This window comes from Perissodus microlepis, chromosome 16 (genome assembly GCF_051167445.1).
Source record: "Perissodus microlepis isolate ML-2025 ecotype Zambia chromosome 16, ASM5116744v1, whole genome shotgun sequence".
NCBI classification, from domain to species: Eukaryota; Metazoa; Chordata; class Actinopteri; order Cichliformes; family Cichlidae; genus Perissodus; species Perissodus microlepis.
In genome coordinates this window covers 27,613,449-27,639,606 of record NC_140476.1, presented here as the reverse complement: position 1 = coordinate 27,639,606, position 26,158 = coordinate 27,613,449, and the positions used below count along the sequence as shown (strand labels likewise).

Sequence of the window (26,158 nt, the reverse complement as noted above, 5' to 3'; positions counted from 1 at the left end):
CTTTAGCTCAAACACTGTCTGATCTCTCTCTTAGATACTGTGCTGTTCCATCTAGTTATTGGTTACTGAGAAATGTTTGGTTATTAATTTATTAAGACAGTGCAGCTGTTCGGTGAAGTAGGAAAATGCAAAACATGTTACTATAGCTGAATGCTGTGTAAAATACTAGTAATAAATCAAACTCCCATTTATGGCTTTTACTACTGTGGGGCTAAATAAAAAATTACAGACATAATGAAATCTGCTACAATTACAAAGCTTAAGTTTAAAACAATTCTTATTTATTAAGCATTTTTTTGCTCTTTTTTTTATTCTTTTTGCTAATAATGGACTCAATTTTATTATCGAGTTCAAAGACCTATTAAACTTTTAAACGGAAATTAAATGCTCGTAAATGTACGAGACCCTCTTTATTTGTTGCTAACAATGAAAGTTTCATAGAAGATTCCATAGGAACTGCTTGGGGTCATTTTCGACCCCACTTGTGGAAGAGTGGGGTAGTGATACAAAAACTGCATTTTTTTTTTTAAATTAATGAAAAAAATAAATAAAAATCGAAATGGCTTCATGTTACAAACATATTTTATGAGGAGTACCTGGAATATGAATATATTACAACTTTTCATTTTAAAGATTTTGAAGAAAAACAACCCGTGGGGTCATTTTTGACCCCACGTGTGCATTGCGTTAAAAGGAAAAAGCTGAAAATTTAAATGGTTAAAAGTTGAAATGTAAATAGTTGGTTTTTGTATTATATGATTTATTTATTATATTTTATGTGGAGTGAATAAATAAAAGTATATTTATAGTGCCTGCTAGAGACAAAGCACGTACAAACCCCAAAACACGTAAAAACTCCATAGCACGTACAAAGGCTGTGTAATTTTTAAAAGTTTACGCACTTTTGAATACAGTTACGTAAAGTCACAGTTGTTGGACAAAATAAATGTGAAAAATGTTGTTTTGTGTACCTTCGTGATTTTTGAAATGGTTTTATTTACAAACTTGTTTTTGTTTGCGGTCAGCTTTAATATATTTGGTGTCGTATTGGCCGTCTGATAAATTGATTTTGTCACTGTTTTGCTACATGGGGCCCACCCAGTGCCAGAAATTAGCCAATTCAAACTAGAAGTAAGATGCAACTACAGAACCCACTGATAATGCCATTCCAACTTTTTAGCTCATGTTCTACCCACAAAAAACTTGAAAGATGGGGCCCGGGTGGGTTTCTATGTACTTTGCCTAGATGGGGCCCATTTAGTTCCCAGATTTTACCAATATAACACCGAGATGGGCTTATAAAATGGGGCCATTATGGAACCCGCGGACAATCCCACTTAAAACCCACTTTTTAGTCTTTGTGGTGCCCACATGGTACCTACAAAAAACTTGAAAGATGGGGCCCGGGGGGGTTTCTGTGTACTTTGCCCAGTTGGGGCCCATTTAGTTCCCAGATTTTACCAACATAACACCTATATGGGCATTTAACATGGGGCCATTACGGAACCTGCGGACAATCCTATATGGGGCCCATTTTTCAGCCCATTTCCAAACCATATGGGCCCCACATATAAATGTTGGCTGGGTTGTGTGTGTGTCTCTCTGTGCATGTGTGTTTGCATATGTGTCCATATTTGTGATTGTGTGGCTGTTATATATTTTTTTGCCGATTTTTTTCATTTAACAAGTATATTTGAGGGACCCTTAGCATGTTCAGCATTTTTTCAGCTGTCCATTTTGCTTTTCCAATTTTTCTGTTTAAGTTATTACTATTGTGCTAAATCATACTATTTCTGCTATTTTATAAGATTTGTGCTAAATATAGTATTTCTCCCAAATATAGTATTTCTGATTAATTATAGTTTTTCTACCAAATCATAGTACAGTATTTTTGCTTTTTATAGGATTTTTATAGGATATTTATATTGCTTAATATAGTATTTCTGCTTTTTATAGGATTTGTGCTTAATATAGTATTTCTGCTAAATTATAGTATTTCTGCCATTTTATAGCATTTGTGCTAAAACATAGTATTTCTACTAAATGTAGTATTTATGCTTAATCATACTATTTCTATATATTTCTGCCAGGTCCCCAGGCAGCCAATCCTCTGTGAGGACTGAGACATTCAAATGTACATATCAGGGCCTGCACGGCTTCCCAGCCAGCCAATCATATATGTGGGCTGAGGCATTCAAATTTGCATATTGGGGCCTTCGTGGCTTCTAAGCCAACCAGTCATCCATGTCATATATCTCTAAGAATTCATATTTTAATGATAAATTGTCAACACTTGAAGATTCCCCCATCTCTTCTGAACAAAACGGTGTAAGAATGACCGTTATAGCCCCTACGGTTAGGAAATTATGGTCATTTGTTTGAGGGGAATCCTCACTATGAGAAATAGACTACAAAAATCCTGTATCTGTGCTGCATGTGTGTAAAAACGGCTGCACCTGTTTTGGCGGGAAAAAGTACACAGCCTCTCTGATTGGTGGATTCAAATTTAGCAGCTCCCAGGCTGCTTGACTGACCTAGAAACTCTCTTCTCTCTCCGTGTGTGTGTGTGTGTGTGTGTGTGAGAGAGAGAGAAAGAGAGAGAGAGACCCTCTTTAGGGCAGCATCTCATTGTTGGAAAAACATATAATATATTCAGACTGGTTGACTGGCATAGACCCTCTGTGTGTCTCACTCTCTGTGCATTTGTGTATACATATTTGATTTTATGTGTATCTGTTGGCTGTTCCTTCTTGTTTTTTAATTTATTTTTATTTCTTTATTTTTTTTTCACAGGTGAACAACGATTAGTTTTGAGGGAACTTAACCATGTTCCGTTTTTTTTTTTTCATCTTGTCATTTTACTTTTCCAATATTTCTACTTCAGTTATTGCTATTCTGCTCAATCATAGTATTTGTTCTAAATCATTGTTATTATGCTATATTGTAGTATTTAAGCTAAATCAAAGTATTTCTACTATATTATATTTTTCTTTCTAAATATAGCATTTCTGCTATATAATTGTATTTCTGCTATGTTATAATATTTGTGCTAAACCAGAGTATTTGTGCTAAAACATAGTATTAATTTAAAATTACAATATTCATAGTTCATCACAGTGTCTCTGGTAAATCACAGTATTTCTGCTATGTTGTACTATTTTTCTAAATCATAGTGTTTCTGTAATGTTTAAGTATTTTTGGCTAAATATATTCTTTCTGTTATCTTGTACTATTTCTCCTAAATTCTTGTATTTTTGAGAAGTTATCATGTTTCTGGTAAGTTACAATATTTCTGCTAAGTTCTGCTATGCTATTGTATTTCTGCCAAGTATTATGTTTCCTCTAAGATATTGCAGTTCTGCTAAGTTATTACATTTTAGCAAAGTTCCTTTGCTTCTGAAAAGTTTTTACAATTTCTGCAACTTTTCAGCCTTTTCAGCTAGTTTTTGCAGACAGCTTCAGCTTTAAAGCATCCACACTGCATTTTCGCAGGAAATGCAAATTTTTCTAGTTCCAGTTGCTTCCGTATACTTTTTGGCACTTAACTACTTCCACAATTTTTGTGCTATTTTCACCGTTCAAATTTTAAACTATTCTGCTATTTTTGCTAATGATGGCTATATCTTTTGGTATTTTTCACTATTATACTTTTTAAAATATTACACTTTTTTCCTTTAATTTGTCCCATTGAAATGAATGGGAAACTTCCGCAATTCTGCTAAAATTTGCTTGTTTTTGAAACTTAACTACTTTCTCATATTTTCACCTAGAACAACCATTCAAACTTTAAAATGTTCTCAAATTATTGGGCTATTCAGGTATAAATCAGCTTTTTCAAATCTTTTACCGTTTTACTTTTATGCCTGTTAAAGTTTTGAGTTGCAAAATTGTGATTTTTCACAAAATACATGCGTTGTTATGGTTGCTATGCTCTTGGCTTCCAGTGTGCCACTGAAGGTTTTGCAGTCTTCTCTTCATGTCCGAACAACTTCTTACTACTTGCTCAATTTTCACTCAACTTCCACAAATTATACATCAAAACGTTTTTGCTGGCTTTCAGGAAGTGTCACTATCATTGTTGTGGAATTTATAGAATTTTGGCAAATCTCCTCAGACCAACACAAAGTCGCAAAACTCTCCATAGAAAGTCAATGGAGAGTTTGTTCAAAATCACCGCTTGATTTCTGTAATGAGAGGCATATTCGAATCGTCATATATCCTTAACGAAGCAAAGTTAAGACATAAGGCTTGTCCCAGTATATCTTCAGACACTCCTGACGCTCACAATTCAAGAATTATTTTCTCACCTATTACCGTTCTGAGATGAGTTAGACTTGTTTGAGGGTAGGAAATTCGTCCTTCGCTCAGATTTCTTCACATTTCAAACTCTGGAAATGAACCACTTTTTTCTCTCGTCATATCTCTTTTTTGGATTTCCACAGAGACCTGAAAATTTCCATGACTGTTCACCAAAGCCTGCTGTCTCTTACGGTGAAAGAATGATATCGATACTCCAAATAGATTTAGAGTTAGAAAGCGTTGTTTGAGGGCAAGTCAAGGCAGTTTTTGCTTTGCTCTACTCAGTTATGGTGCATTACAAGTCAAATATCTTTAATAATTCATATTTTAATGATAAATTGTTAACACTTTAAGATTCCCCCATCTCTTCTGAACAAAACGGTGTAAGAATGACCGTTCTAGCCCCTACGGTTAGGAAATTATGGTCATTTGTTTGAGGGGAGTCGTCATTATGAGAAATAGACTGCAAAAAATCCTGTGTCTCTCTGTGCTGCGTCCACCTGTTTTGGCGGGAAAAAGTACACAGGCTCTCTGATTGGTGGATTCAAATTCAGCAGCTCCCAGCCTGCTTGACTGAGCTAGAAACTTACTTCTCTCACCCTCTGTGTGTGTGTGTGTGTGTGAGTGTGAGTGAGTGAGTGAGTGAGTGAGTGTGTGTGTGTGTGTGTGTGTGTGTGTGTGTGTGTGTGTGTGTGACAGAGAGAGAGAGAGAGAGAGAGAAAGCCTTTTTATGGGATGATCTCATTGTAAGATTCAAATTCAATATATTTAGACTGGTTGACTGAATTGGATCTTGTGTGTGTGTCTCTCTGTGCATGTGTGTTTCCTTATGTGTACATATTTGTGATTGTGTGGCTGTTATATATTTTTTTTGCTGATTTTTTTCATTTAATAAGTATATTTGAGGGACCCTCAGCATGTTCAGCATTTTTTCAGCTGTCCATTTTGCTTTTCCAATTTTTCTGTTTAAGTTATTACTATTGTGCTAAATCATACTATTTCTGCTATTTTATAAGATTTGTGCCAAATATAGTATTTCTGATTAATTATAGTTTTTCTACCAAATCATAGTACAGTATTTTTGCTTTTTATAGGATTTTTATAGGATATTTATATTGCTTAATATAGTATTTCTTCTTTTTATAGTATTTGTGCTAAAACATAGTATTTCTACTAAATGTAGTATTTATGCTTAATCATACTATTTCTATATATTTCTGCCAGGTCCCCAGGCAGCCAATCCTCTGTGAGGACTGAGACATTCAAATTTTCAAATCAGGGCCTGCACGGCTTCCCAGCCAATCATATATGTGGGCTGAGGCATTCAAATTTGCATATTGGGGCCTTCATGGCTTCTAAGCCAGCCAATCATATCTGAGGGCTGAGGAATTCAAATCCACAAATCAGGGCCTGCACGGCTTCCCAGCCAGCCAATCATATATGTGGGCTGAGGCATTCAAATTTGCATATTGGGGAATTCGTGGCTTCTAAGCCAACAAGTAATCCATGTCATATATCTCTAAAAATTCATATTTTAATGATAAATTGTCAACACTTGAAGATTCCCCCATCTCTTCTGAACAAAACGGTGTAAGAATGACCGTTCTAGCCCCTACGGTTAGGAAATTATGGTCATTTGTTTGAGGGGAGTCGTCATTATGAGAAATAGACTGCAAAAATCCTGTGTCTCTCTGTGCTGCGTGCACCTGTTTTGGCGGGAAAAAGTGCACAGCCTCTCTGATTGGTGGATTCAAATTCAGCAGCTCCCAGGCTGCTTGACTGAGCTAGAAACTTACTTCTCTCTCCCTGTGTGTGTGTGTGTGTGTGTGTGTGTGTGTGTGTGTGTGTGTGTGTGTGTGTGTGACAGAGAGAGAGCGAGAGAGAGAGAGAGAGAGAGAGAGAGAGAGACCCCCTTTAGGGCAGCATCTCATTGTTGGAAAAACATATAATATATTCAGACTGGTTGACTGGCATAGACCCTCTGTGTTTCTCTCTCTCTGTGCATTTGTGTATACATATTTGATTTTATGTGTATCTGTTGGCTGTTCCTTCTTGTTTTTTAATTTATTTTTATTTCTTTATTTTTTTTCACAGGTGAACAACAATTAGTTTTGAGGGAACTTAACCATGTTCCTTTTTTTTTTTCATCTTGTCATTTTACTTTTCCAATATTTCTACTTCAGTTATTGCTATTCTGCTCAATCATAGTATTTGTTCTAAATCATTGTTATTATGCTATATTGTACTATTTAAGCTAAATCATAGTATTTCTACTATATTATATTTTTCTTTCTAAATATAGCATTTCTGCTATATAATTGTATTTCTGCTATGTTATAATATTGGTGCTAAACCAGAGTATTTGTGCTGAATCATAGTATTTCTGCCAAATGATAGTATTTCTGCCAAATTATAGCATTTGTGCTAAAACATAGTCTTAATTTAAAATTACAATATTCATAGTTCATCACAGTGTCTCTGGTAAAACACAGTATTTCTGCTATGTTGTACTATTTTTCTAAATCATAGTGTTTCTGTAATGTTCAAGTATTTTTGGCTAAATATATTCTTTCTGTTATCTTATACTATTTCTCCTAAATTCTTGTATTTTTGAGAAGTTATCATGTTTCTGGTAAGTTACAATATTTCTGCTAAGTTCTGCTATGCTATTGTATTTCTGCCAAGTATTATTCAAAGGAGCTTGCAAAGAAAAGCGTCTGGACTTCTTTAAGTTTACTTGAAGACGTTTCACCTCTCATCCGAGAAGCTTCTTCAGTTCTAAGGTCAAATGGTGGAGAGTCCCAGATATAAACCTAGTGGGAGTATCCCCCCACAGAGGGACAAAAGGACTTAAGATGCAGATGGACTGCTGAGTCTTGTCCTGTGGAGGTGGCTCTTCTGTGACTCAGCAGTCCATCTGCATCTTAAGGATAAAGGACACTCTTTCGAGGATGCCAATGTTCACATTTTGGACAGAGAGGACAGATGGTTTGAAAGAGGAGTGAAAGAAGCCATCTATGTCCACTGTGAGCGACCATCTTTGAACAGAGGCGGGGGTTTACGACACCAACTCTCTGCCATCTATAATCCAGTTTTGAGATCCCTTCCCAGACGCCTTAACGCCCACTCACATCCTGGGCCATCTGACCTCAGGAATTCGCATGATAAGGTGGGGCCAGGTTTCACAATGAACACACCCGAAACTCTGGCTGATTGGGACCCACACCCAGTTTCACACCTTGGCTCAGGCGATTAGAAGATCATCAGGGGGTCCTTTTGTCCCTCTGTGGGGGGATACTCCCACTAGGTTTATATCTGGGACTCTCCACCATTTGACCTTAGAACTGAAGAAGCTTCTCGGATGAGAGGTGAAACGTCTTCAAGTAAACTTAAAGAAGTCCAGACGCTTTTCTTTGCAAGCTCCTTTGACTACGATGACCTGGATGACTGAGAACCTTCACAGACATATTGCCAAGTATTATGTTTCCTCTAAGATATTGCAGTTCTGCTAAGTTATTACATTTTAGCAAATTTCCGTTGCTTCTGCAAAGTTTTTACAATTTCTGCAACTTTTCAGCTTTTTCAGCTAGTTTTTGCAGACAGCTTCAGCTTTAAAGCATCCACACAGCATTTTCGCAGGAAATGCAAATTTTTCTAGTTTTATAACATCATTTGTTAAGCCTTAATGTGTGAATGCGCTCCTAATCATAATGTATTCATACTTGCATTGTCATGACAGTACACCTGCTCAAAACCGACTACATCTCACTGTCTGTTTATGAGCGCAAGCGGATGAACTTGCATTCAGAAGATTTCCAGTAAACTTGACCTCTGACCTTTACCTTAATTTCAATTTTAATTCCTTCAAATTTATCTGAGATTTTCAGGAGATGCACCAATGGCATCAGTTCAAAAATCCTACCTGTAAACAGAGATGGACAGTAACGCGTTACTGTAATCTGATTGCTTTTTTCAAGTAACGAGTAAAGTAAGGGATTACTACTGCAAAAAAAGGTAATTAGATTACTATTACTTTCCCGTAAGCACGCTGCGTTACTGCGTTACTAAAACCGTGATTTTTTTGTGAGAGTGTCTCATGACAATGACGTAAGCGAGTGCGACGTTCGTGGCAACAGTTGTGTGTAACAGTAGACAGTGTTGCAATAAAATCTGCAAAAAATGAACACATTAAGAAGTTTTCTTTAAACCTCATCCTTTAATTTTCATTATATTTTATAGATGGTAATAGGTTGATTTGTAATTGTCTTGCAAATGTTCAGACAGTCAAATGTTTGATATGCCATATGACAGCTCTTTGTGGTGGTGGCCATTTTTGTATACAGTGCCCACTCTTCCTGCTTTTTTATGTGTTCTAGCCTCACTTGTAAAAAGGAAGTTTGGAGTAGCTGATTCAATAATAACCGTAACACTGTTGTTTTCATTTAACCAGGTTTTGTTTAGGAACATAAAATCCAGATCATTGTTTGTAATAAAACCATTCATTAGGAAGCACAAGCCAGCCTAATACAGCCTGTGGCTGGAATATAACAAGAGTTATTAGATTGGAATTATTAGCTCTGCAGTTTGAGTACGCTTGGTTTTTTTTGTAATGTTTTTGGCAATGCCATCAGCGGATACTGGGATCACGAGTACTGTGTGGCGTATTAGTGGCGTATCAGTCAGATACTTATCTTTTATGAAAAGCATCTGACTGGTGATATATTTTCAGTTTGGCTGAGCTTCATTGTGGCAGTTTTGACCAGGTCCTTGATCGATGAGGAGTTGCATTGAGAGACAGAGAGGACTAGATTCTAACAGGGGCCCAATCCTCTGGAAGCTTTGGGTAATGTCATATCTTTGTCCCTGTCACTTTCAGGCAGGAAGGGTCTTCCTATTACAGGTATGAAGAGGGAATTTAGCTACAGAGAAACCTTTTTTTGTGTCGGAATAATTTTTCCATGAAGTTCTGTGTCTTGCATCTATTCAAGCTCACTTGCTTTTTAAGGGGCTCTCAAATGGCCATGGAGGAATTGCAGTTTTTGGTTCTTCTATGTTGGCTCATTTTTTTTGCATCCAGGAGGTTCCTGCTTGGCTAGAAAAGGTTTATTAATTTCACTAAAAATGCAATGAAGAAAAAAATAAATAAATCGCACCTATATTTTGTGTTAGCACTAATGAATGTTAAAATATCACGAGTCCGAAGGAGCACACAGTTTAAGGCTGTTCAAAGAAACGCGGAGATAAAAGTTGCCATTGTTCTCCTGATTTAATGTAAATCAGACTGATTCCAGCATGTTGACTATTAATACATCAGCAACAACTGTCTCTAAATCACTGCCTCTGTAATGCAAAGCTCTGTTGCTGTACAACAAACTATTAAAAACTCATCAGGACACCATTAAAAGTGAACATTGATCAACTGGTAGGCAGGATATATTTGTCATGTGTTATGTTTTCCATTAAAACTGAATCAGTAAGAATAATGTATTGATTTTATATGATGGTGCTAGTAAGTAACATGCTTATTTAGTCACCTGCCTGGTGATCTTTAACTATTTGACATTTTCAGTCATGTTTCATTCACAATTTTGCAATTCAACACGTACCTTTGTCTGTAACCACTGCATGACAGCTGCCTTCAGGAACTGTATTTTTAGGCTAGTGTTGCACGCAGCACTGTGCACTGTAACCACAGAAATACAGTGTGTACTGGGCTGTGTGGGTGAAGTGAAGCAGGAAGACATGACTCCCTTGACACGAACCTTTCATCTGCTCACTGCTGCAATCAAATGCAGTGAGTGTGGAGTCATGATGTGAAATAAAACCATTTCAGTTTAAAATTCTTTATTTCACATTTTGAAGCATGTGGAGCTTTACAGGAAATTGTGCTCGGCTCATGCTGAAGCAGACAGTCAGTCTTTTAGTATTTACTATCATTTATCGGTGGTCGGTTGAGAACGGGACATCCTCAGAAACACGGTGGCTTTGAAGATTGAGTGGTTGCAGACTTTCATTGTGGACTGTTGCCATGCTCCATTAGTGTGGAATGTGTGGAAGGTCCCACAACACATTTTAAAAGAACTGGAACACTTTGTGTCTAAAAGGAGCTGAAATTTATTCTGATTTATGGGTCATTTTTTTAAAGAAGGCCATCCTGACCACCATTGGAGACCGATTAAGAACACGTGTGTCACACTTTAAAGAGCACCAACATATTTCTCAGCTGCTGATGCTACTTATTTTTGCCTTTTTCTGTAGGTTAATTGTGAGAATGATCATCTTTGTCCTTAAAGCTGCAGTCAATGCCGGTTTCACCACTAGGGGCAGACGTCTGGCAACACTAACAGGGATTTATACTTATGTGTTAAAACTATTTTGTAGGTACGTTATAACCACAAACCTCTCCAAAACCCTACACTGTAACCTGGCATGCCTCCCTGGAAATGCAGTCCGCAGCCACTGTGATTGGCTACTGTGATTTGTAGTTAAACACAGTAATCGGGGAGTGACACAATACCAGTCACCACGTCAGTGTAGGGAATAACAATTATACCCTCAAAAAAAAGGACAAATTAACTTTCAGAACTGAAGTTAACTTCAAACTTGTAGCAGTAGTGGTGGGTATTGTGCAGGCAAGTTCTTTCTAAATTTTTAAAATATACTCTTACTAGCGCATGATGATTGGTCAGTTAATCAGTGGCACAGAATACTCAATAGCATCTGTTTCTGAATGATGACTAAAACAAAAGTAAGGCAAAAAGTTAAACCACAACAAAAATGAGTGTAAAAGAAGCATTTGAGCGTGGAGTCCTAGAAATTCTGTTACTACTCACTTCATGTTTAAAATCAAAATTTTGAATCCTGTGAGTTTGTCGTTTATTATGAGCTATCTTGCAATCATCCTCTATAAAAGCCCAGCTCTTTAGTATTTTGTAGTTCTTGGATTCATGCTTTACTTTTACTCTCTAGATCTTTTTTGGGAAAAAAAGACTGAAGGATTCAAATTTGGGTTTTTCAAACCAGAGTTCTCTTTATATTGCGTATACTTCTGCACACACATATTTTGATATTCAGGAACGGTCACAGTCCACTCAGAAAAATCCATATCTGGTAAAGTTTGCCTGTAAGTCATCAACTTTTTATACATTTCTGTCATAAAGTGATCCAGTGAACTATATTATATTCAGTAAATATGCAAAACTGTGACCATCTAGTAGCTTTACTGCAAAATAAAAATGTGCACACCTGCTCCTTCCCTTTGCCAGAAGCACCAAGGGTTAACTGGCTCTAAATCAGAAACTCACTGTTAAGAAAAGCTTTAGTGACTCCAGGAATTTTGCACATCAAAGTTCTTTGCACATTTAACTTTGTTTTACACCAACCTGAACACTCCTTAATATCCAAATATGAGAACGTGCACATGTGTGATCATTCACACACAGCTCCACCATGAGCTGTGTGTGAATGATGCTGAGCTCAAGTGAGCTCATGAATAATAAACAGGACATGCATTCAACTGTGAATATTTCATGGTGCGTGAAAGTGAGCAGAAACGCATAGCAGTTTGGCGTGGACCTGTCGACTGTCAGAAGAGGGAAGCAATGGACGGACAGATACGCAAAAAAGAAGAAAGGCAATGAAGGCCGAAGGTTTTGACAGACTTGTAACAGCAATTACAACATTTGGAGATTTTTCAAGGCAAATTCTATGTTAATAAGTTTGGTTTACACTTCATTTTAGCTTCAATGTGCGAACGTCTTTCACATATTCATGACAGACGTGACCAGCAACTCTGTAAGGCTGCTTAGCTAAATGCTAACTTACTAGCAAGCTAGCAACATCAAAGTGTCTTCAGATCATAGCTTTGTTGATATACAGATGAAATGTAATTGACTTGAATTGATATTAGTTGGTATTATTCACTGTACTCGAGTGGTAGAGCTGGTTTTGTCTGAATCTTTTCTTGTAACATATGTGCTTTAACTCACTAGCAGTCATCCTTTGAGAATACTGTAGCACAAACATATTGTTGTATAATAGATATACAGTCTAGCTGTTCAACTGAAAATGATGTCTGCAGCTATAACAAACTTAAAATAGACTGTTTAGGGCTTAGAGGCATGTACAGAATAAGATTACTTTAAGTACTTCATCCATTTATTGGTGAGAGAGAAAAAAAGAACACTTGAGCCTTCAGGCACCTGAGAAAACATATCAAACATGAGGTAGTTTTCAAGGCTGTGATGGTACATTACATCTCCAAACAGACACATGCTCACATTCAGCACACAGAAAATTAGACAGATTAGCCAAAGCAGGTCGAGACAAACGAGCAAGCAGCTGAAAAAAGAGACAGTTGCTGTAGACGGTACATGGCTGGAGGTGTTTGCTTCTGTGTAGATTTCAAGTAACTGCCTGCTGTGGCCCATTAAACATGTGATTCTTACCTGGATAAAGAGTGTGTTTGTGTTTGTTTGTGTGCATGTGTCTGTGTGTTAGTGTTAAAGTGTTGTGCTGCTCAGAGAAAGCAGAGAGAAGGAGATGATAGCAGCTCTGACTGCCTCTTTGTCAGCTTGGACAGTCTCGGTTGTTGTGTCCTTGGGCAAGACACTTCACCCGTTGCCTACTGGTGGTGGTCAGAGGGCCCGGTGGCGCCAGTGTCCGGCAGCCTTGCCTCTGTCAGTGTGCCCCAGGGTGGCTGTGGCTACGATGTAGCTTGCCATCACCAGTGTGAATGTGTGTGTGAATGGGTGGATGACTGGTTGTGTAAAGCGCTTTGGGGTCCTTAGGGACTAGTAAAGCGCTATACAAATACAGGCCATTTCTTTACAGAAGCTCTCCATCAAACAGATGTCTTTGCATCACTGCCACCATCTTGCTCATGCAAACTCAGAAACTCCTTTAAAGCCACCTCAACTTTTTATATCAGCGACTCAGCACATCTCCTAATATTCATTCTTGATTACTATGATTAGCTATTGTTAGGTAAACTTGCATGTTGTAATTCTTTTACTGGTGAAGCTGTAATCAGTGTTTTGGTAGAGCCCATCTGCAATGTCGGTTGGCAGATACTGATATCACCATGTGTTTTTTTTTTTGTTTTTTTCAAATAGATTGCAGCAATGACTGTTGCTTAAAGTATTCTGAGAACTTTGTGCAATACATGTGGTAAAGTTTGCATCATTATTGAACAGACGGTGTTGTTGAATCTTGCACTGTCTTCACTGTAAGCTGCTGTTTGTAAAATACATATATATTTGTTTCCCTTTTCATTGTAACTCTAACCAACTATACATGTCGTAATCTCTCCTGATATGTCAACATTGAGACTGCAAAAAATTAAATGCCTTTCTGAATAAAGCAACAATGTAAAAATGCTTTCAGCAGACAATGACTGCACTGGCTTAAATGTAAAATAACCAATGGCAACTAAGCCTTATAAAACTGTATATTTTTAGAAGATAGGAAACATAGGGCAACTCTCTCTCTGTAGAAGACCATGTTACATTGGTATGGTATTCATTCAAAGACAATATCTGATGATGTTAGCATGTACAGGCGTGCTAAAAAGGAAGTACTAAAACCGAGTAAACAATGCCATTCAACAGCTTGCAGAAACACTTTTAGAAGGAGCAACTTCAAGTTGCTTGAAGTGTTTGTTTTCTAATTCGATCAGTTTCTCACATTATTGCAGAGGAATTTTGGCCCACTCTTCTCAACAGTGTTGATTCAGTTCATTGAGGTTTGTAAGCATTTGTTTATGCGCAACCCTCTTATAGTCCTACTAGAATATTTTAGTTGGGTGTTGTTGAGCTTCAGATCATTGTCCTGTTTGGCCAAGCTGTATCTGTCAGACAGACAGTCTTACATTTGACTTTAGAATAATTTGTTATACAGAGGAGTTCATGGGTGACTTTATGACTGCAAGTTACAGATGTCCTGTAGCTGCAAAACAAACCTAAAGCTTGACAATGTGTATGAGGTGTTTGTGCTGAGATGCTGAGTTTGGTTTTTGCCAAACGTGGTGCTGTGCATTACGGCCAAACATCTGGCCACTTTGGTCATGTCTGTTCTTCCAAACAAATCATGCTTGTTCAGTCTTTTTTAATTGTATAAAAGTTTTTTAAAAAGTTACAACTTTAACATTTAACTTGCTAAGTGAGACCTGTAGAGCCTGATGTGTAGTTCTTGGGTTGAATTTGCTTGGAAGATTGGTCTTATATAACTTCCACTTGTCAACAACTTTAAATGATGGACTTCAAATTGTTTGGAATTAGCCTTATAACTCTTATCAGACTGATTGGCAGCAAAGTTTTTCTCTTTAAGTCTTTGCTTTGTATCTCCTACATACGATTGTGTTGAAAAAACCTGAACTCCAGACAGGCAAACCCCTGCTTTTATAGAGTGCTTAATACTTTTTCATAGACTGCTTCTGTATTTTAGCTTAATTTTGATGTGTCACATATTGTTGTTCATCTGAGGCTGTATTTTTCATAATTTAAAACCTGCTAAGGAACAGATGATTTTTGTTAAGTCCTGATATCTAAAACCTTCAAATGAAAAGAGTGTGCAGTTTCTTTTTGCCATAACTGTAAATGTGTTTTCCTTCATCCCCACTTTTCAAGCCTCTCTGGAACAAAAAAATAGTTTTATTCAGGTAAGCTCGAGATCTGGATCCAATCCAATCCACAACTTTACTGATTTGGCTCATTTTCACTGCTACCATCGCATCTCTTTCAGAGAAAAAGCTATAAAAGCAATTGTGAACTACCTTGTTCAGAAGAGTTAAAGAAATCTGAGCTGGCAGCAATCACTTCAGAGTGTCGGGTCAGAACACTTGCAAATGTTCAGATGTGAGAGGAACAAACAGGCAGAGTCCAGGAATAAAGTTGTCATTCTTTGTATTTCCAATTGAGAATGTGCCCGCAGCTGGGCGAGAGAGTGTGTGTGGGTGTGTGTGTGTGTGTGTGTGGTTTCTGCAGACAAAGCATAATGATACAAATCAATTAGGAATCAAATTACATAATAAACATAAAGATACAACTGAGGTGTACTCAAGTACAGTATATAACTAAATAAGCTGACATTATACTTCAGCCTGGTTACATAAACTTAAAGTCAGACATTATGCATTAACACACCGCATACAACTATGCACTGAAGGCAACTTTACATTGGTTTATCATCTGTTACACAGAGCACAGAATCAACAACACGATAAAACGAATCTCTCTGCTAGAAGCTAATTAGCAAACAAATCTGTTATGCTAGCGAACTGCCACTTGTACATAACGTCACTTAAACAGAAGCAGAAACTGCTGGTAAGACATCAAATACACTCATGGCTGAACACCAACATAACTGAGTGAAGTAAGACATTAACTTAGGTCTTATGAACGCACACACTGTCCGTTGTTCGGCTGCCGTTTGTCTCTGAACTAGGGGGCATAGGAAATCCCATACACAAACCTAACCCTTTTGTACATACCTGCTGAGCAGCAAACCAAAGTCATTAGGATCTGGAGATTGTTAATGTCACACACAGTGTTGTGTCAGTCAACCTTGTGGATGTCGTTACTATTCTTTTGTGTGATTTGAAATTTTATTGACTTTTATTGACACGTTTAAACGTAACTTCTGTTGGCTTCATAAATAATATGCAGCATTTAAACACATGTAAGTCTAATTTGTGACTAACTGTGTAGCATAAGCAGTGCAGTATCACATTACAAGAGTCTGCTATACAGTGACGCAGTCTGCTGGTGGTGCTGGAGACAAGGCCGTCTTCGGAGCCAAACCGCTATTGTGCTAAGTGCCTTTTTTATGCAAGATAAATCATTCTTAAACTTGTGAACTTCCTGCGATGCTGCAGCGAAGCAGCCTCCTCAGCCTGTCAAAAGCCTTTGCTTCATCCACAATCCCCCCGCCGTATCGCCGGGGACCTAATTCTGCCTGCAGGATGTGTGTGTGCTTAGGTTCGCCTGTCTTTGTGAGGACATTTTTCTCAGGTCCTCATTCCTTTATCAGGCTCTTTCAAGGTTAAGATGTGGTTTGAGGGATCAGTTCGGGGTCTAGGTTAAAGGTTCGTCTCTTTGGAAATGACTGTGCATCTTTGTGCTCTGATATGTGAGAATCATCCATCTTCATTTACTTTAAACACGTGTCCTATATGCTCTACACATGTAAATCTTCAGTGCGGCGGTATTTGATTGGCTGCCTCCTCAGTGCTGAGACCGTGCCAGTGACACAAACAAAACCGATCTGTTCTGATGAGGCCTGCAGCAAAGGCAAACATTTTCACTGAAACTGCAAATATTGTCCAATCATCACATTTATAATTAAGATTTATGACTGCAGCGAGAAAAGTGTACATTTTGGAATTTAACTTGCGGCCTCCCTAAACCGCACGTCGTAGTGTGCAGTCATTAATGAAAAGTCATCGATATGATTGTGTCTCAATTAAAGCAGGATGTGTTGCGGGGCTCAGCTGGTTTCCTGGTGTCAGATGTGAATAATGGTGATTACTGCAGAGCAGAGTGGGCTGACAGAGAGAGAGTGAGGGCAACGTGTTCAGCATGTCAAACACTTTGAATCCTACATCAAAGATACAGTCTACTCCTGACAAATGCAGCTTCGAGATAGGACGACCTTTTATAGTCCTCTAAAGACACATACCCTTTTTTTCAACATATTTATAGAAACCATCATTCTTGTTGTTGGGTGATTTAAACATTACCTGCTTAATGAGTCCAAAGCACATGTGGGTCATTTTTCACATGTGTCAGTAATAATTACAGCCAGAAGGACCTTCTTTTCCCTTTATTGACTGCTGCTCTCATAATTTAAACACCAGCTCAGTGTAAAATGTGAAAAACCGAGGAAATGAAAATCTTTCTGCTGTTCTGACAGATGGAAACATGCCAGCACCAACATATAGGTCATTAATTAACCCACCAAAGATGAGCCTCAGCAGAGTCAGACCTCATTAAAGCACATCTAATATGCCACTGGAGTGCCACTAACTCTGGTTGCTGTTGTACACAAAAACACAAACTGTAAATAAAAGATGGAAGTAGCCCATTTGGAAGTTTGCTTACATTTGGCATTTTGTCCATTGCCATCTTTATATGTTGAAACTGGACGTAAGCAAGGAGTTGATCTGGCTGAGAGTCGACTAGTCAGTGATGAAGCAATGGCATAAAGTGCATCCTGCTTTAGAGTCTATTTTACTCTAAATGGATCTTGAATTTACTAAATGAATGCCATGGTGTGTTCAGGAAGACTTTAAAATATCAACTGAAACTCTAAAGTCTTTACAAATTTGTTTTCTAATGTCATTAATCATTGAACAATGAAGTCATACAAATATATAATTTCAAAACTACTTCCTGGTTGTTTAAGGCACTTCCTACTTGACTTTTCAGATCTGAAGGTTAGGTCTATCTTAATTATCTCTGGTTTACCTTAACACTGACAAGAAAAAAAGCAAACTTGTTTTAAAGTCTTTCCCTTTATAAATTTAAATGTAGTTTATTTGCTTTCTGTTTCTTTTTCTGTTAGTCCAGATAAAATGACATCCCCAATAATGAGTTAAATTACCAAGAACCAAAATGTTGCTCCCCACTTCCCCTGTGACACTAATTGGACCAGTGGAGGCTAGTTAGCATTGCTTGCTAACCTTCCCTTCCTTAATGGCAGTCCATACTGGGGTCTCCAGCCATCAGTGACCCATAGCATAGTAAATTAGTAAAGAAAATAGCTGGCTGGTCCTTCGAGATCAAAATGTAATTTTCTAGAGTGTTCTATTTAAATGGCAGAATAATTAGGTTGCATGAATCAATAGAGTGCCATAAGCAGAGGCAAAATGCATTGATACACATTAAAAACGCAGCTTATAGCTGTACCACCCTGAGCACACCCATCCCGTCTGATCTCAGAAGCTAAGGAGGGTCAGTCCTGCTTAGTATTTGGATGGGAGACCGCCTGGGAACACCAGGTACTGTAAGCTTGGGGTGGCTGTAGAGCAGGTCATCTGCTAATTGGAGAGTTTATGGTTTGATCCTTGGCTGCTCCAGTCTTTGGCAAAATACTAACTCCAACTTGGTCTTTGATGCTTCCGTCATAGAGTGAATGTTATATTGAAAGCACTTAAGCATAGAAAAATGCTGACGTGAGTGACGCAAGTTGTATAAAGTGTATTGAGTGCTCCAGCAGAGTAGAAAAGCACTATGTAAGAATCCATTTACTGTTCAAAACCCAAACATTTCAACCAAGAGCTAAAACTTTAAATTCTATACATATACGTTATGCAGTAAATGCAGCAAAGGGGAAAAATGTAAACTGCAACACATCGTCTTTGGATCATGTCTGCACAAAACCTCATTGCATCCTGGCTTATAGTTGTTGATATAGCTCAATGTGGACCAAAGTGGTGGGTTGACTGAAATTTATACTGAATAAGAAAAGCATAATTATAGAAACGGTCACAGTGGGTGTCAAGACACAGGAACAATGGTGCTGTTGTTGCTTTGCATGATTCCTGCTTGTAATTGGTATGGATGCAGCTGAAAAACCGGCCTGTCACACAGAAATGTGGGATTTGTTCAGCGTCACCGAGCGCTGTCAGTTTGTTCCTCTGATGTTCTCCATGTGGCGTCGACAGCTCGGCTCAGCGCAGGGGTGGGAAACTGTTAATGAGTGAGATGCCGGCCCACTAACAACACACATAAAGGGCGCGAGTGTGTGTCTGTGTGCGTATTAACCAGCGAGAGAGGAGTTCATGTCGCAGTTCTGTGTGTTTTCTAAGATTAGAAACTGCTGCTTAAGTGTCAGTATATGTGTGTGTATGTGTGTGTGTGCTTTAAGCTTCTTTTCTTGGTAGAAAGTCAGCTGGAATTGGAGCATTTCTTCCTAATTGCCTAAAGATTTCTCTGCTCTTGCATCAACTTCTGGCTTAGTGATTCATTTCCAGTCTCAAGGATTTTTTTTGGACTTTGCCATGTTTCAAAGTCCTTAACTTCCTTTTTTTTTGTATTCCAGAGGTGGACTGTGACTGTGGCTTGGAGTGGATGGGCCCCTGTGTTCTCCCAGCCAATAATCCATCCCTCCATCTTACCGTCAGCCGGAGGAAAGATCTGATGACAGGACTGCAGAGAGTGGAGAGAAAAGACCCCCTGCTATGGCCAGTGGTACATATTGAATTTACTGTACTTTCTGAAGATAGGCCAACTTTGTTAGGCCATGTTTTTCTTCTGTGTGTGTGTATGTGTGTGTTTTTTCCTTTTTTTGCAAGAAAGGAGAGGAAAAACTATGCCAGGATTCTGTTGGGAAAGTTTCCCAGAGATAGCATAAATCCACGTGGAAGACAGTCCTCCTTGTTGAAGCCTTTTCTCCACATTTGTATGCCTGATCTGTCAGTTACAGGGGATTGAAAGTATCAAAATAACTTCCTCTGACCATTTCTGAGTTCATCTTCTGTGACAACAATACTCGGCTGTTTGACATATTTTGTCCCCGGTTGTGCTCTGCAGTCTCCTTTTGTTATCGTGAATGGATCTTTTTTCTGCAGCAGAATTTATCACAGGAGCCTTCAGGAACTCCTGCAGCTAAAACTTTGCTAAGTTAACACTCAAAGTGTGCCGGCTGATTCTGAAAGACTCGTTATAAAACACTTGTGAGCTTGGCTTAATACATCGCTTTCTGTACAAGACACAGTCACACTGGTAGCTTATTGAAAAGCAATATCGAATTTTGTAATACGAGCCGTCCCCACACTTTTTAAAACCCTTTCCCAGAAAATATTACCTTCTCATTTAATGCAGTTTCATCTTGTATTGCATTCAATGTGTTTTGCTTGTCTCTGCTACAGCAGCTGATGGTGTAGGCAACCTGGGTGCTGAGCAGAACCACATTAGTGTTCCTGTCGCTGATCATGGAGCCTGGGCCACGGCCATGAACAACCTGGGCATCATGCCCATGGGCATCAGCGGGCAGCAGCTGGTTTCAGGTACCTTCTACTCTCAACTTTACAAAATTTATTTCACTGGAAACCATCGATGGTTAATTATATTGAATATTTTTGTTGTATGCAAACTTTTTATTTGACTTAAGGATCAATGAAAGGATTACACCCTAGCAATTATCATCATCTTTATTACCCTTTATCCAGCCACTCTACATTGTCCAACTTGTGTTACTAAGGTTTCACCAATGAATTTTTTTGTCACACTGGTGATTGATTCTGTTCTGACACCCAGGTTCATAACATTTTCTAAACTGTTTAGATTACCAATAATTAAAAGTTCTTGGCTCATTTGTCTCATTCATTCAAAACAATTACTTCAAGTACAATCATGGAAATAAGGAAGCATGTTCTCATTTTAGCAGAATTTTAGCAGTGCAGCTCAGTGTTTTAACCATATCACCTCTTATGTGAGAAAAAAAACAACAGGTGGCCTGTTAACTAGCAGCACGTTCGTGGTACGAAAACCTCGAGGATGGAGTTAAGTGGATTTTTTAAAAAGAGAGTAATTATATAAATACCTGTGAAATATCAGAAGTCGTCGTATTCGCTCTGTAAATATCATGGATATGTGACAGATGTTAAGTAAGGTGAATAAACTTATATGCTGCTCGATCATTTCTGGATCCAGGCCCTGTTTGTCCAATGAATGCATTGGTCTGTATTTGATTGTCTCAGTTTCAGAAGCTCTCAGCAACCATAAATCTGTGGATATGTATATTACAGGTCTTCATGTAGAAGGTACAAGGGCTGTATTACTTTAGTTATTACCACTTAATGTTACCTAAAGAGACTCTCAAATTCTCCAGATGGAAATAAAATCACTCACCACACGAGGTAATGTTATGGTCCCACCACTTCCACCAGCACTAAAAAGGCTTGAGTCTGTAAGCCAGATAACAGGCTGTTATCTGGGCCCTGAGAAACAGACTGAACAGTGAGGAAAAATAGGAGAAGTGAGTTTTGCATATCTGGTGCTGACTGGAAACAACATGAAGGTTCAGGTTGATGTGAGGCAGTGGAAAAGAATCAATATGTTTTGATTAATGAGCAAAATCAAAAAGAGTTGAGAGAGTTGTTCTCTGGATACATCAAAAATTACTGACCATGCCTTTTCCATCACTAAACATTTACTGCGCCTCTTTAGTAAATCCCACGTTCTCCTGTGCTTAGAGAAAGTTTTGCACTCATACAAGCTGTTAGTACATCCTGTCCTTGCCGTGTTATTTCTTGGTAAAAGTAAAAACCTAGGTGTATCATTGAACTTTTTTTTTCAAGCTGCGTGTCCTGTGTTTGATTGTAACCTGGGGCTCAGAAATATCACTGAATCCGTGTGAATCAGTCCAAAACAAGAAAAACAGGGTGTGCACAAATGTGCACCATAGTTGGCTACAGAAGGGGACACGGGATGGGAACCATGTGAGGATTGTTGGAAGACCTGCGGCTCAGCGATGGAACTGGTTACTTGACAGGGAGAAAAGCAACCTGAAACGAATTTAGTCATTATTATTTATTTATTCTGGATGAAGCAGTTAGTCGGACCTGACCTGAGCACATGTGCAAACATCTATCTTTTTTTGTTTTGTTTTGTTTTGACTAAATCAATGATGCATACATTTAGCATGAGGACACAATGACATTGAGAATGATGTCATATAATAACCTGCTACCCCAACAAACCCACCGAGCATGTCAGAACAATAGGATGTTTTTCTAGTATTTCATCCTTTGTGAAATTCTCTTTCACTTGCTTTAAACAAATCTTTTGGCTTTTATTTAATCTGAAGATTTTTTTGGAAAATACTTGTATTTAATTCTGTTTCAGTAACATATCTAAAACTTAAATGTAACTTCCTGACTGCTTTTATCACTTCTCAGCCAACACTAAATGTACCAGACAGCACTGCTCTACAGCCTTTCTTTGCTCTCCTATTAATTATCCCCCAACAGATTCTTCCTGTGAATCTTTGGAGCGTTCCTGGACCACAAAGCAGATATTAATCATTATGAACGCTGGACATTTTCTTATAATCTGTGTGTTGTTATAAGAACAGAGTGCTTCTTGCATCAGCAGGCAGAAATTTTCCAGATGTATCAAACTGTGACACTTTGCTAAAGAGGGCAGGGCTGGAAAAAGCATTTGTCTCAATATAAACTGAAACATCTGGACATAATAAATACTGCTGTTTTGTTCTCTCTTTTTTTTTCTTCTTTTTTCATATGTAAACCATATACCTCAAAAAGTGCCCTACGGACTACGAAGTGTAACCAGAGAAATATATGCAAGGCCACAACTAAAAACTGAGCTTTCTGTGTCCCTCAGCAGGGTGTACAGTGTGGCTGTGCTCCAGACTAACCGCTCTCACTTGTTATTTCAACTAAAACTACACTAAGCTCTGTGTCTAGCTGCTCTGCTTCGTTTTCTCTTTCTCTGGGCTTAATTTCACCTCAGGATCTATTTACGAAATTGTCTTTCTGAGACGTGGGGATTTGTCTGAGCTTTATGGTCGCATGTGTGTTACCATTTAAGAGCTGTCGTTGTATAAGTGCTGCATTGTGGGGCTTTAATATGTGAGCACGTGGGGAGATTTGTTGAGTTGTTGGTTGTGTGTGTGTGTTAAGTCCAGAATAATTGAATGCATGGATTTAACTGAGTGAAGCCACAATGAGGAGAGAGGAGCTGTTGTAGGGAGGGACAAACAGCATCGTAGCAACCAAATTCCTCTGGATCCGAGTGGAAATATTAAAATGATGACATGCTCTTTCACTCTGATGATGTGATGAGACTACACCTCTGGCAACATCTGCAGCTCTCTTCCCTTGTTAAACTACAGGGAGGGAGGGAACGTTTAGGTAATGAAAGGCTGACAGAAAAAAAAGACGGACGAGTGGATCAGATATGTGTCTTTTGAAGGGTCATACTACAGAAACATGTGTTTCTGCTTTCATACGTTTCTAGGAGACAGTTATTAATTTTTTAAAGTGGTGCTGATAGTATTCAGAGACTTTATTTAAAGTAATAAAATAGTATGTCTGTGTGGATCTGAGTTTACTTTGTGTTTTATTGTGAAGTTTAGTTCCTCATGTGGCTCCCCTTTGTTCTTTTTCCCACCCACATCTCTGCCTCATTTCAGTTCATCTTGTGCCCTTTTATCTCTCTTTGGTGTGTATGTTTCATCTGTGTTCTCTCAGTCTGCTTTGGTGATTTCTTGATAGTAGTTTGGATTTTTGCAGGTTGTTTGTTTAACCCTATATAAAAAGACCACTCCAGAACAAAGCACACGGAGCCTGTGACATCACATAAGTGGACCTGATGAATTTAGAGAAGACTTAAAGATTGGTGGGCCCAGTGCAGCTGGTGGGCGTACCAAATTTCCTGCTGTGTATTTGAGCAGCTTAAACCAAGAATTATTTATAAATTAGTTTGGACTTAACTTGAGTTACAGTTACAGTGAGAATCAACAGAAGCAATGCCAGAAACAAAAGTAAATGGCCATTGATGCTGCATCATTTCACACCTTGTGTTATCTGTACAAAATAAACAGAATCCTGTAAGAACCTGATGCCGTCGTCTCGTCTCCTTATATGCCCACAGTGTCACAATGCAACATTAAGCAAAAGGTGCAAAGGCCAATCTTCAAGACTAAAAATAAAGCAGGTAAACTTTCCTAACTGCAGCTTCTGTCCTTCTGTGTTATAAGAAGGAAACTTTAATGTTAATCCTGCTAGCCCTAGCTATTGCACAGATGTAATGCAGTTCAAAAAGTCCAGAATCTAAAAAGTATATATATTTAAGTTTATTACAAGTACCAACACTTTGAACTAATATGCAGAGTCATTTGTAATGATATTGTAAAGTACTGGAAACATGTGTGAAACCTGGACCCATTTGTTAAGGGCTAAAAACGAGGCCATGTAGGTCAGAGCTCCAGTGTGATTTGTGTTAAGATTACAATTAGGATACATTTAAATGCTCACTTTTCATTGTATGGGTGTATCGTGACTGATGAGCTCTCACCTTGATGTTAATCACAGCCAGATGTTTCGCAGCACGGTCAATGCTACGCGTTTCTGTCAGTGGTTCCAGTGTATAGTACAAAATAAGCACAATTAGAGGCACGATGACTGTTTTTCTACTGTCAGAGCCTGTCTTTTTACTTCGTGGCTCTGGTTTTCATTTTTTCAGTTACTTCTGTGTGTGTGTGTGTGTGTGTGTGTGTGTGTGTGTGTGTGTGTGTATTTCTTCCTTATATTCCTTCCTCCGTTTCTGAGTCTGGCAGTCGCAGCAGAGCTCTCAGCCAGAGAAATGAACCTGGCTTGAATCACTTTGGCTCCTGGAGGAAAAGCTATGAACAAAACCAGCCTTTTGTGATTATGATGAATGTGTGGCAAGGAGATGTGTAATTTACCTGTCGAGGGTATCGCAGATGCCGTTTTAATGAGTTTTCCTAAGACCTGAAGAATCTCTGAATGCATCTTGGCTCTATGTGGTCAGATTAATGGAGGATTATCTCTCAAGTGTTTTTTTCTTTTCTTTTTATAAGCCTCACGATGTGTAATAAAGAGTACATGAAGCATTTTTCTCTTTGCTAAACAAAATGTGTTTTACCCTGCAGCACTCGGTGTGATCTAATGCTGAGTACAAATTAGTATATGTCTGGAATTATTAGTATTGTGCTGACCAAAGATTACCAGCATAAAGGCCATTTTTCTCCAAGAAATGCTTTTATGAGGCTTTCATGTGGAGGGTTTATCTAATAATCAATCAAATGGATTATTTATTGAAGGATGTGAAGCACCAGGCCACATCACTCCCTTTGTGCAAATCTCAGCTTGAGCTCAGCAGTGTGGGGACTGACAAAATCTAAGGAGTAGTATTCATCTTCTGGAATGCTCTCCAAAACTGTCCTCATCCTTCCAAAGTCTGAATCTTTGTCAGTTCCATATGTAACACACCCATCCTCATGAATATCTGCTGCAGGCTGATGGCCCTATAACAAGATATTTCAACCTGCATTTGGGAGACAGACACTCTCTCTACTTTTAAGATTAGGTGTAAAACTTTCCTTTTTGCTCCCTACAACAGCTCCTCTCTCCACACTGTGTATTTCATCCCGTCTTCCTCCCCTCACCCCCAACCGGCCATGGCAGACGGGCGCCCCTCTCTGAGCCTGGTTCTCATCTTGACTGTTGTTGTGATTTGGTGCTATATAAAATGTTTTAATTGAAATTCATCAAAAGACCTTTATCTACTTGTGAAAGGAAAGAAAAACAATCTAAAACAAATGAATAAGAGCATCACTTACCTTATCTGAGAGGCACAAAATATTTGATGAATATATATCATCTAACATTTTAGCATCTAATCAATCCTCTGTCATCTTGGTCATTTGGAGGCAGAAGTGACGAGCCGGTGGAGTGTAAAGTTATCGGCTAACACTTGCAAACTGAAGTAGTTGCCTTCATGTATGGTATAGATGCAAAGAGGCAGATATGTAATAAATAGTGTTGACTAACATACAAATAAGTTGGCTACTTTAAGGAAGGACAAAAATGGAGACGCTTCATTGCTGCCCTAACTTATGAAAATGACTTGTCAAAAGCATAACTTTTGGCTGGGTGCAATTAACCACAGGTAAGCTCTCAACTAGCAGAGGTGAAGCCTCAAATAGCACCTGGGTATGGTCACCTGGCATCCATCTCTTGGGAGTGAGATGCTTTTATAACCGGACTCATTTCAGGAACCACAGGTTTTGGCACATTTGTTTTAAGGGATTTGCAATGCCTATGAGGAAAGAAATGTGAGCGGTTTGAGAATACCATTGGTAATTTTATATT

At 38.4% G+C, this 26,158-nt stretch overlaps 1 protein-coding gene across 4 annotated transcripts in view; it reads left to right on the top strand.

The window, feature by feature from the left end:
- The window catches only part of enox1 (ecto-NOX disulfide-thiol exchanger 1), a 136,879-nt gene that overhangs the window by 72,028 nt on the left and 38,693 nt on the right, over positions 1–26,158 (top strand). For 3 of the 4 annotated variants that reach the window (XM_084908482.1, XM_084908483.1, XM_084908484.1), the window contains exons 3-4: positions 19,339–19,487; positions 20,168–20,305. In XM_084908482.1, coding sequence (XP_084764608.1) covers positions 19,478–19,487; positions 20,168–20,305 — 148 coding nt within the window. In that variant the 5' untranslated portion in view covers positions 19,339–19,477. The remainder of the gene's footprint in view (positions 1–19,338; positions 19,488–20,167; positions 20,306–26,158) is intronic. The other variant, XM_084908485.1, reaches the window with a different exon arrangement.